Here is a 12,819-nt window from a genome sequence, read left to right on the forward strand (position 1 = left end):
TGTCCCTAAGGTCAGAGAAGTGATGAGGCTCATTTTGCTGGCCTGTGGCCATCATGTATTGAACTGTTTCTCTGTGCCTGGTGTTTTAAGAACATTATTGCGGTGCTCACAAGAACTCTCCCAAGGTACATACGATTATCTCCATTTCCTGTATGAGGACACAGAGATGCAGGGATTCAGAGATTATGCTGTTATTCAGTGGATTTAGACCCAGGATTTAGACCCGGATCAGCCTGATTTGTTTAACTACCTGTGCTCCAAAGATAGGAAAATTTACACTCAAATCCCAACTCTGCACTTAATGACTAGATGACCCTTGTTAAGCAGCTTGACCTCTCTTGGCCTCAGTTATTTTGTCTGTTACAGGTTAATAATAATAATTATCTACTTTGTTGGCCTCTAATGAGACTTGAAAGGGGATACTTAATTGTCCTAATAGTGAGTGACTGACACAGAGTAAATACTCAATTATGTGCCAACTGCCATTATTATTATTACTGTTAATCATCGTCTGTTTTCCAGAGATCTCATTATATTTCAGTAATTTACAGAGAAAGTGGCCAAGGGACTAGTGGGATGTCAGAGAGGTAATTTCGCCTTCTACCAGGAAGGCTCACATGTTTAAGTTGAGTGACAGGTAATCAGAACTGACACTTGTGCTTCATTTTCCAATTAACAAAACACTTTTATGTGTAGTAGTTCATCCGGTACTCCTGGAAGCCAGAAAACGTCCCGCCTTTGGAGACGATCAGACTCATTTTCAGACAGGGTCAGTAACCTGCCCAGGGTTCCACATACCGCAAGACTTAGAGCCCGAATATGATCTGCTTTTGACTCTGAAGTTCACGCATTTCCAGTGAACCAGAGCCAGCTGAAGTAGAGGAAGGAAACGGGACACAGAAGCCAGCTGCCCCCAGTGAGATGTTGGGGCAGGTGACGTGGGACTGTGACACGGAGCCCACCCAGCTGAGACACAGAGGGGAGGGGTCACCAGAGAGGGGACAGTTGACAGCACGTTGGCCATTGCTTACTCATGACTGTGTTACTAACATCAGGACCGTTTTGTCCTCCCTGCCACCTGTCCCCTGCATCCTGCTCCGGTTTCTCACCAAAAACCAGAAGTCAGCGCTAAAATAACTTTCTGCGAGGGGCTCAGCTCAACCTTCCAGACTAAATGTCGGCGGTTTTTTCTATAATTATTATTTTTTTTTTTTTTTGCCTAAGATCTCATCTTTCTTAGAAAATAATTAGCAGATGAAGTTAACAAAAAAGAAAACCTAAAATCTCAGATTACTGGATTTATGTATATGACTTACTTACAAAAATTGGATCCTATTATAGATTAAAATGATTTCTCATTATATTGACTTTTCTGAGTCTTTGTTCATAATGTTCTGAAGAATCCAAGTGCAAAAAGCAGACTTTTTGGGGTGTTCCTTCAGCCTTAGAAGTAGTAGGGATTTGTCCCCCTTCCAGCTTGCTTTCACTGCTGATAAATAACTTTATCATTTCATTTTTATCAGTGCCATCTCAAACTAAAACAGTGTCCTCCCTCTTCTTAAAATGTGTGTGTTTTATAATATTCCCATGTGCTGTTCAAATCTGAGTTTGTTTTTTCAGTTTGTCCAGAAGAACTTTCTGCCATGATGGAAATGGTGATACTCTTTACTGTCTAACATGGTACCCACTGGCCACGTGTGGCTGCTGCACACTTGAAGTGTGGCTACTGAGACTTCAGGAACTGAATTTTAAATTTATTGAAGTTTCATTAAATGAGCTGCTAGTGACTATCCCATTGCAAAACTCACTCTACAGCATTGTCATTTAAACTCGCCTTTAAAAAAAGATGGTAATTAAATTCCTTTCACGTTGAGTGAAAATGAGACACTTTTACAAACGTATCTGTGACCAGTCTGTATCCTTCTGGGAAGGACATGACTCATGATAAACCCACGCAGCTCCAGGAAAGAAAGCTAACATGTGCTGAGCACGTCCTAACTTTGCAGCGCTTTGTGGAAGGATTTCATATGTGTTATCTACCCACTGAATACAGGTAACACGAGCAGAAGTTAAGTGACTCACCAGGGTCCCACCCCAAGTAAATCCTCGAGCCGATTTTGGGCGCTAATCCTCTGACCCTAAGGCTCTTGCTTTTTCTGTTGTAGGGAGTTCTGACAGCATCCACCTTACACTGTGTTCTGCCTTCACACACTTTCTCCAGAAATTATCTAAGTATCAGAGGTCAGAACTGGTTTTGCTGTGATTAACTTTGTAGCCGTACAAAGTTAATGCCTCCTTGACACACACTTTTTCCTGAATGTAGATGATGCTGGTTCAGGTTGGTGTTCATGAATAGCCTTCTCTGGACAGAACATGGCCGGCTCCTCTAAAGCTAGCATTCGGCCTGGGCATAGCCCGTGCTGGAAATGCCATCCCCTGGACAGGCAAGACAAGGGAGGCAGCAGCTGAGCTGAGCCATAGTAGAAGTGGAGTGGGGAAGGGCATTTCAGCAGGGAAACAGCATATGCAAAGGCCGGGGGAGTTGCGGGAAAAAAAATGTAACATGGCTAGAGTTCATATTTTTTAAAGGAAAGTGGTAGGAGATAAAACCGACAAGATGTTCAGGGGCCAGTATATAAATGTTATTCAGTTCTCTGCCAAGAAGTTTAACTTTCATCCCGACAAGCAGTGGTGAACAGTCAAATGGCAGAAGAGGAGAATTTACATGTAGGTCTCCAGTTGCATGGTTAACCAGAACGCTCTCCTTTCTCCCATCCCTGTTGCCAAAGGCTTTCTGAAGATCGTATTTCCCTTCCTTATTTTAGTAAGGGTTCTCAGCTGAATATGTCAACCTTAAAATTTTTTGGAACATGTAGGATTTCGGTAATCGCTGTTGGAGGGCCAGTTCTGGTACCGATATATATACATCCCAAGATGTGCCCTAAAACTTCTTGGTCGTGCTTATTCTTAGTCACTCACTGAGCATCTGCTTGGTGTTGGGCCCACTGCATTCCAGAGATGAGACAGTCCTCATCCTCAAGGACCTCATTCTTTGGTGGGGAGACAGCAACAGATGAAGCGTAGGGAGAAATAACCTGCTGTGGGGCAGGGTTAGAGAAGCCTCCAAGAAGGGAAAGAAAATTCTAAACACTGAAACAAGTGGGGCTCCTCAGTGGAGGCGTCAGACAAGAAATCTCTTCACTTGGTAGTCATGAGCAAGGGCGTCAGAATCAGAACCTGGCCCCGAATCCCCGTTTGGCCACTTAACTAGTTGTGTGAGCAAGTCAGGGACTCAGCCTGTGCCTCCATTTATCCTCTGAAATGGAGATGAGATTGAAGTGCTTGTGAACTCCTTGGGGTTGTTGTAGGGAGTTGTCGAAATAATACCCGAAATGCACGGCATGCTGAGCTCGTGAATGCGCGTAACATGTCAGTGCTGATTATTATTCAGGGTGTGGTGGTGCCAGTCTGGTTGTGCCCAGGGCAGGATGCCATCAATCCAACTTCCTGGATTTCAAGCATGCACCCAGGGGTCTTTGGGGAACTGAAAGATGTCCAGCTTTCCTGAGACCTTTGTTTCTAGAAAAGTCCCTCTTCTCCTTACAACATCTAATTCATCCTCATGATATTCCACTGGTTAATGTGTGTGTCTCTCTCTTTCGAATTCAAATCTGGCACAACCAGGAAGAATGGTTCTATGAATAGATGGGAATGCACACGAAATCACTGTGTTGGGACCACAGCTATAATTCACAAGGTCTATGTGATAGCTGCGAGCACATGTCAGATGGTGGCCGTGACCTGTTTGTCGGTGCATCTTTGTAAAATACTGAAATTCATTTATAAGTGTTTTCTGTAGGGGCGCCTGGATGGCTCAGTTGGCTAAGCATCTGACTCTTGATTTTGGCTCAGGTCATGATCTCACGGTTCATGAGATCGAGCCCCACATCAGGCTCTGCACGGACAGTACAAGCCTGCTTGGGAATCTGTCTCTCCCTCTCTCTCTGCCCCTCCCCAGCTTGTGCGCACGTGCTCTCTCTTTCTCCTTCTCTCTCTCAAAGAATAAGTAAACTTTAAAAACAGTGTTTTGTGTAACTTATGTGGGCAGAGAGTAAACATATTTAGGTTTTTCAGGTGACTAGGGTTTATTTCTTTTTTCTACTTCTGGTAAATTTGTGGTGTTCTCCATCATAGTTTCTTTCAAGATGGCTTGAAAACGGCTGATAAATTGAAACAGTACATTGAAAAACTGGCTGCTGATTTATATAATGTAAGTATTTTATAAAATACATGCATTTTAAGTTGCTTTTGTAGCTAAACATCAGGAAATTTGAAATCTGTAGTAGAAGAACTTTAAAGAAGCAAGAGTAACTGATATGTCTGTATAAGCCTAACAGTTTAACCACAAAGTTGTTAGTGGTCAGATATCCTAGAGTATGTTTTTAAGGCATAGGAAAAGCAGGGATATGTAACCAGTGGTTCTAGAAGGCTCTCCCTTTGGGGGCCTGTAGCATCATCCCATGTGAGTGCCCTGCAGTCAGTGTTGCAGATGTTTTGCCTCTAGAAGGACAGAACTTAAGACTGTCTCACAGGAGGCACATTTATGATTCTTTTTTATTTGCTTGTTCTGTGTTTTCTCTCTTTTGTCTGATACCTAGGTTTCACTTTTATAATAAAATCACAAAAACCTCTTTGAGAAAAAACTAAGTGCGGGAGTAGAAATGGCCAGTGTGTTCCCCATAAACCACTTGGCACTAAATAATATGAAAAGTGTATTTTTTTATGAGTACAACCCACGTCTGTTGAAGTAAGGTTTCAGAGTTACAAATAATACCTTAGATTTTTATGTAACTTTACACAAAGCTGTGTATTTTTTCCAATTGTCTTTTTTTTTTTTTTTTTTAATGTTTACTTATTTTTGAGAGAGAGGGAGACAGCACGAGCTGGGAAGGGGTAGAGAGAGAGGGAGACACACAATGCAAAAAGCAGGGTCCGGGCTCTGAGCTGTCAGCACATAGCCTGATGCAGGGCTCGAATCCACGAACCATGACATGACTTGAGCCGAAGTGAGACGCGTAACTGGCTGAGCCACCCAGGCACCCCTCCGATTGTCTTTTAATAGTTAACATGGTTCAGGTTGCAGTAAGTTCCAGCTGATTAAAAAAAGTGCCACCAGTTCCTTACCCGAGGGCAAAGGGTAAACTTTCATATATACATTAGTCCATTAGGTTCTGGTCCTTTTTAACATGTTCTTCTGACCCATTTAATCACGTCCTGGTATTCCTGCTACCACCCTTTGAAAAACCAGAAGCAAGTGACTCAATGTTATTTCTTAACTTTGTTTGAAATGGTACTTCAGATTTAATTGTCTTGCCTAGATGTATTATTTAATGAGAAAGCGTGGTGCGTATTCACTAATTTTAAAACTCACTGATACTTTCATAAGATGAGAAGATTCTGCCTTTCATATAAAAAATGAGTTCGTAAAAAAAAAAAAAAATGAGTTTGTGTCAAAAAGTTTAATGAGGAAATCAACTCCGTCATTGAACTGTTTAATGACTGGTGCATATTTGGATGAATTAAACCCTGCTCATAAATGTGTAAAGATACGTGATAAAAGTCATGTTTTTCTGTCGCAGATAAAACAGACCCAGGATGAAGAAAAGAAACAGCTAACTGCACTCCGAGACTTAATAAAATCCTCTCTTCAACTTGATCAGAAAGAAGTAGGTGGTCTAGATGTTTCCAGCAGGGTTTCCAGTGTAAGTGAGGTAGCCTGGGATGGCCTTTTCGTGCTTCCTGACCTGCAAAACAGGCATGTCATGTCGGCAGCCTCCTGCCGCCGTGGGTGTGGGGACACATGAGATAGAAGATGCAAGTGTAGCCCTGCCGCATCGCCCATGTAACAGCTGTGCTTTATCTCCTTGCCCTCCTCAGACAAAAGATGTTCTTAACGCCCAGGCTGCAGTTCCGTGGCCCCTGGGTTTGCCATTCTGGCTTTGCAGACGTGTAATTCAGAAGTGGTGCATCGTCTCCGGGTGAAGTGCACACCCACATCCTCTGTAGATCGCCTCTGTCTTTCCTGGGCAGCCAGAGGGAGGCGGACGCAGAATCCCGTAGTAGAGAGCAAGCAGTGTTAATGCCACAAGAGACCTTCCAGGGAGTGGCTGTCAGCAGAGAGGGGACTCCGAGTTGAAAACTGCCTGGCGTAGTCAGCAGGCTACAGACAGTTTGGGGCAAGGAGGGTGGAAAATTGAGAGAGGGGGTTTCCGAGGTGGAAACTCAGGCCTAATTACGGACGACCTTGGACGCACGCAACAGGGTGTGGACTTCATGCTAAGGGTAAGCTAAATAGTGAGCACGGTTTGTTACCTAGGGGAGGGTTAAAATATGCCTGTTTATGTTATGAAATTACCATGCATTGAATTTAAGTGCAGTTTCTCAATGCAATATTTAATAATAATCATGTAATATATAGCATTTTTTATATTGTCATTTCCTCGTGGTATCACCTCACAACAGCAAACTGTACATTCCTAAAATTTCTGAAGGGGTTCATGAGTCCAAAACAAAAGCAAGGCAGCCCCCCTCAAACGTGAAAGCAACACTAACCCGTGAAAGCAACCCCAAAGGAAGGTTCTCTTTACTGAGGGAATATAGTCCTCTGGGGTTTCATCAGGTGAGAGAAGTCCACAGCCCGTGACCCTGGGCACCTTCCACCCTGTGGAAATGGGCATCAGTGGCCAGAAAGGCGTGTGTGTGTTCCATGTACCTGTGTTGTCCTCAGCTAGCACCTGTACCTGTGTTTCCTGGCCTCTTTTGAAGGTGCTTATTACTGGCATACAAATCCTAGGAGACATGTCTCCTTGAATGATTTCTCCATGTTAAAGCAATAGAAAGACGTAAATGGAGGACGGATAGGAGGTAGATTGCTATTTAGGGAGAAAACTGCAAGTTTTTGTACTTTCCGAAATGCACTTAACCTCTTCCTAACTTTGCTTTGTTGTATAGGATTACTTCCTTCCTGTATGTGGGAGCTTTCGGGGGTGGGAGACAAAGAACTATCTCAGTCCCTTTTTGTCTCGCATAGAGATTGATGTATTCTGCTCACGGCAGCTAAAGAACAAAGTTCATATAAGCCAAAGGAGTGTGTACGTGACGAAATGCACGTGACTTGATTTAACGCCGCTCCAAATGAATAAATGATGAGTGTTCATTAGCCCCATATCCAGAGTATTTTACAAGTCAGATTGATCTTTCACAGCATGCCTATCCTATTCTCATGCTGTTATTGTCTCTCATTGCAAAAATAACTTTAGAAGGTAATGATTTTTAATGACTCAAATAAGAAAGGAGGACCATCTACCATTGAGTTCTTTCCATAGCACTACTATTTGAGAAGAGTGTAAACTGATCTGATAAAGGATCTGAGAAATTAAAAGCACCCAGCAAATTATTTAACCTCTTTGCCCCCACCAGCTTCTAACTTGACTCTTTTAAAGGAAGCTCCAAGAATCTGAGCTGTAAATAGGATCCCCAGATTTTTGGTGGACTTGTTTTTTCTTGTCAAAAGGGAAATTCTTCATTGACTTCTGGCAGATGTTCTATGAAATCAGTTATCTTAAGTTTTGATAGTAGCCTAACTTCCCAAGAGAACTGCTTGCTCCACAACTATCTTTAGGGTTGAAAATATCTTATTTTTAATAATGATACCCATAAATCTTTCTCCAAATTCCAGCGTTTTGAGTCTCTCTCGCTAGCCCATGATAGTGTGGTTTGCAAGGTGTTTGACAGATTCTGTGTTTGGCTCATCTCTCCCTCCACACTGTCTGGCACCCAAAAGCTACTCAGTAAGTATTTACTAAGGTGAAACAGAAGGGAACCTTGGCCCACTCCATATATCCCTTCCATGAGAGATATGAAGCCTCGTAGTAGAGGTTAGTTTTACGTTGGATACCACAAACATCTATAACCCCATGAAATCAATGAGTAACTGCTTCCAGTTTTAAAAGATTAGAGATTTTACTCCTTAGTAATGCATTTTGTATGTTAATACAGTTTTCTAATAAGAAAGTAAGGTGATTTGTCTGTACTGCTAATAGAGAGTAGGTAATTGAACTAAAAAAAAAAAAATCACCATAGTTTCCATTTCTTGGCTCCCATTGTGGAATTTCCCCAAGGTTTTAAGTTCATCGTGTAAAGTTTAGTTTTGTATTTTTTGTCCGAATGGATTTCTCACTCGTATTTCTCTTTCCTGAATACACGTTGATTTTTATTATGCTGTCAAAGGAATCAGGACCTGATTCATTCCTTCCGTCGCGTCTTGCTTCGTTAATTATTATGGGTGTTAATGCTCCACGATTTATTTTCGTAAAAGAGAAAAAACCTCTTTTCATTTATCTAGACACCCTGCAAAAGCAAGCTAAATGGCCATCATTTGTCAGAGTGCAGAAATAATCATTTGTGGAACTACCTTAAGCCTTAGAACTCATTAGTAGTTAATGTAGGGTTGTCCATGCTAGACTTCTGAAATGAATGGCTTCCTTCCTGCTCAGCTTAATGGAATAGGCTTCCGAGGTCAGAGCCTGGAGATCAGCCACTTTATTCACCTATAAAAGCATATTTGCCCGATGTAGAGCAAAGCCCATTCAGCTCATTATTCAGACTGTAAAGTTTATTTAGGCTAGTCATAAATGTATGTAAGGAATGTCTTAGAGGCAAATTTAGAATGTAATAATTTTCATAAGTTATTAGCATACAGGTCCTTGCTTAAAAAAAGAGAAGTACTCTTATTTTTAAAGCTTGTTTTATTTTAAGGATTAGCAAACTGGCTGTCAGAGATGCATAGTTTTAAAGCGTTCGGACAGACCTAGGAATTCCGTGGGCAGACGCAGAGCAGTTTAGTTCAGTGGAAAGCGTTCTGAGGAAGAGAGTTATTCTTTTAATAAGAATTTTTATCCAGGGAGATTTCACGTTTTGTTTTAAATGTTCTAGGGAGGTATAGATGTGACAAAGATCCCTGACTCCAGATCCACAGTTAAGTCGTTTTCACATGATGTCATTGGGTAGAAGCAGAAAGATCCTAGGGTTTGTTTCATTTATCAGCCTGCTCTTGTTTTCACCCATGCCTCCATTCTCCACCACCCCATCTAATTTCCCATCCTGATTGTTCTTTTTATTATGGACACATTGCAGCCTCCTTCAAGAAACCGTGTCACTGCTGTTGGAGGCCGTTGTGGAGGTGCTGGTGGAGGAAGGCCGCACTCGTGGCCCTTCTGATCTGTAGTACAGTCCCGTAGTCACATCATCCGTCCAGAAAGCCTGAAAGCACCTGTCAGAGAGGACCCGGGAGCCAAGTTACTATGAGTGCAAGGCTGTGGGCCCTGATTAAAAGTAAACATATAGAAGGATTTCAGAAGAGGGTCCTAGACCCCGGTCCACTCTCCACCCCTCCTGTAGGTGATTGAAATTGTCCCATTAAGATCTTTTCAGCCAGAGGGAGTCTGGCCCCGGAAAGACCAAGAAATGACTCACATTAAGAAAATGACTCGAGTTTGTAACCTCTTCAGGGTGAGTCTGTTCGCCCAGTAAAGCATGCATTCAGCACCCAGTTACCTTCAGGAGGGAGCGGTACAGCATGTGGGTAGTATATAAACACCCACCTCAGGGACAGGGGTCGTGCCCCACTCCCTGTCCTCAGTGCCTTCCTGTTTAGGTATTCAGGACATGCTTTTGAACACGGAGCTCATCCCGTGAGGAGTAGCCTCACAGAGGTGCGCCGCCCTAGAGATGTTCCTCAGCTTTACTGATTTGCATCCACAGAGCACGTACTGTTTGGTCCAAAGGATCCCAAATGCCAGAGAGAGGCCATCCTGATCCTCATGGTACCTTGTACACAGATAGTTCTTCAAGCGTTACTTCTGAACTGGGGATTTTTATTATGTTCTCTTTGCTTGGAAAACTAAAAGAGAATCCTCCTACAATTTTTGGTTCTTTTTAGGTTTTCTAAAGTAATTTGGGATTCACTGAGGTGTTGGTTCCCCATATGCACACTTTGAAGTTTGTCGGCCATTTTATCTTGGTGAGATGTGTGCCTCGTGTTCTTTCATGCAGGTTTTTTCTGACTCAAATAACCTGAAGTAAAACAAATATAGGACGTTTTATTGTCCCACCACCTGAAGTTTATCATGATTCTGAAGGTGGTATGTGTTCCGGTGTTAATTGTCTTTACGATGGTGTTGTCTCTACATGTGATGAAAAGTGCTTAAATCATGAGCGATGACTATCAATGAAATTAACTATGTTTTCAACTGTTCTGCCTTTTTTCTCTGTTGCCTTTGCCCTTCCTGATCGAAGTCTAGGAGAGTAAGTCAACACTTTCTGTGAGAATGTATTGTCCTACTTCTGTGTCCAAACCCCATGTGCTCATTCTGCAGCTCAAGGTTGTTGGTTTATTTCTTCCATTTTCAGAGTGGAATGGCTGTGTCTGGTCATGCAGTCTTTAGAAACGAGGGGGAAGTAACAGCAGGGTCCTGATACTAGATCAAGCTGCTTTGCCTCTGTCTTGTTCTGCTGGTCCTGGTCCCCCTCTTTCCACATCATCCACTTTCCATGGCCAGAGAATCCTCTTTTTTAGTCAAAAGCATGCTTGACAGCTTATTTTACAGAACCTTGTTAGTTACAAAACCAGAATTTATAACAGTTCCCGATACCCGGCTGAGAAGGTCCTTTTTATGGTGGGCGTTTCAGCAGAATACGTGAAAGAGGAAAGGTGTACACGAGGGAAGAACTCATTCAGGTTGCATGCACTGTGTGAGCCACCTCAGTTTTCCCTGCCTTCCTGTGCTGGCCTTTGCTGCCCGTGTAAACTGGTCTAGTCACAGGACGGTCTGCCCCTCAGTGTGTTGGAAATGGAGCAGGGTCCTGAACTAGAAATAGGAGTCCTGGACCCAGCCTCCGGCTCTGCCTTAGACTTGCCTGTGACTCTGCTGACTGTTTCCCTGCCCGGTTTCCTCTGAAATGAAGGCAAGGACCTGACAGCTCTTAAAGTTCTGGAATTCTGGAATTCTCTTCGCCCCTGACCAGGGCACAGAGGCCCCGTGGCAGAATAGAGTCAAGGATCTGAGAAGTGTGCCCGGCACTGGTCTGATGATCTGTGGCTTCTCCTTTCTAGGATTCCCAGAGCCGGCAAGGAGGGTACAGCATGCATCAGCTCCAGGGCAACAAGGAATATGGCAGCGAGAAGAAGGGCTACCTGCTGAAGAAAAGCGACGGGTATGTGGAAGCCCTCCTAGTGGCCCAAGCACCCTTCCTGGGTGCTAGTAACCCAGGAACTCTTTCCCACCCCCAAACTGGGAAAGCACACTTCAGACTCTCCTAATGCACTCGCTCTAGACCTTTAGCCCACCCGTCTTCCTCAGGTGATAGAGCCTACTGTCTTTAGAAGAAGCATTCATTGTCCCGTGGTCCCTAAATGTCACCTGTGACTCGTGACATTGCCATTTTAGGAAGGCAGGTACCGAGTGGCTTGCGGACTTCATGCTCGCCCACCTCTCTGCTTTTATCCATCGCCCTTTTCTCTCCTGGAGTGCCCACCTGGCCGCCCAGACCCCAACCCTGAGAGTCACCCCTGACCCCTCTCCTTCTCTTACAGCCAGTATAACTATAACTACGAGCTCTTCTGTTCGTATCAAGACCTCATGCGTTTCTTGCCATCTCTGCTGCCCTGCCCTTGGAGGAGCCACTACTGTCTCCTGAGCTATTTTAGTCCCTGGCTAACCGGCCTGTGGCCCCTCCCTCTTCTCCACTGCGTCTCTGCACAGCACTTAGCGTAGCCTTTAAAAAACAAAGCACATCAAGTCACTTCCATGCTTGAAATGCATGGAGGTTCTCACCTCTGCCTTTGTCTCCAGCCCAGTCTGGTGCCATTCTCTCCCCACACCCGGCCACGCTGGCCTCCTTTCCATCGCTTGAGTGGCGATTCTTCTTCACTATAAGTACATAAGTAGAACTGTAATTATTCACTTATACTAACTGCTTTTCTTTTTGAAAGAAAGGTTCTTCTTTTCTGATTGCTTGTGGATATGCACTCCTTGATTTTTATCTAAGACAATCACATTTTTTTATTTGTTGAAATTTCAACCATTCCTTCTGTAAATTATAATCCTAAGTTTCTGATCACTGTCACTTTTGCTTATTGTCCTACTCAGGCATCCAACGAATGTCTTTTGAGAGTTCTAGTATATATATGTCAAGCACTGTTAGAGACGTTTGGGAATATAACATTGAACAAGAAAAGTAAGAAAGGGGGCACCTGGGCGGTAAGGCATCTGACTTTGGCTCAGGTCATGATCTCACAGTTCGAGTTTGAGCCCCGCATTGGGCTCTCTGCTGTCAACACAGAGCCCACTTCTCTCTCTGCCCCTACCCTGCTCACACACACACACACACACACACACACACACACACACTCTCTTTCTCTCTCTCTCTCTCTCTCTCTCTCTCTCTCTCTCTTTCAAAAATAGACATTAAAAAAGGTAACAAAGTCTTTAGCCTCCTAGAGCTTACATTCTAAGTTGGGAGACAGAAGATAAAGAAGGAAGCATATGGAAGGTCAGATGGTAACAAGTGCTATGGAGAAAGATAAAGCAAGGCAGGGCCTGGACATGTGTAGGGGTGGCCTTGCAGTCATACAGGGTGGTCAGGGAAGACTTTGTGAAGAGATATTTGAGCAAAGACTTGAAGGAAGTGAGGGGATCATCTCTGCAGAGATCTGGGGGAAGGAAACATGCTTCCTATTGTGATACACACAGGAGTTTG

General features: G+C 43.6%; 1 protein-coding gene across 5 annotated transcripts in view; it reads left to right on the top strand.

Annotated features, from left to right (window-relative positions):
• The window catches only part of ASAP1 (ArfGAP with SH3 domain, ankyrin repeat and PH domain 1), a 340,823-nt gene that overhangs the window by 257,266 nt on the left and 70,738 nt on the right, over window positions 1-12,819 (top strand). For all 5 annotated transcript variants that reach the window (XM_053208331.1, XM_053208336.1, XM_053208335.1 and 2 more), the window contains 3 exons: window positions 4,195-4,270; window positions 5,640-5,726; window positions 11,174-11,274. In XM_053208331.1, the coding sequence (XP_053064306.1) occupies window positions 4,195-4,270; window positions 5,640-5,726; window positions 11,174-11,274 (264 nt within the window). The remainder of the gene's footprint in view (window positions 1-4,194; window positions 4,271-5,639; window positions 5,727-11,173; window positions 11,275-12,819) is intronic.

Source organism: Acinonyx jubatus, chromosome F2 (genome assembly GCF_027475565.1).
Source record: "Acinonyx jubatus isolate Ajub_Pintada_27869175 chromosome F2, VMU_Ajub_asm_v1.0, whole genome shotgun sequence".
Lineage (NCBI taxonomy): Eukaryota > Metazoa > Chordata > Mammalia > Carnivora > Felidae > Acinonyx > Acinonyx jubatus.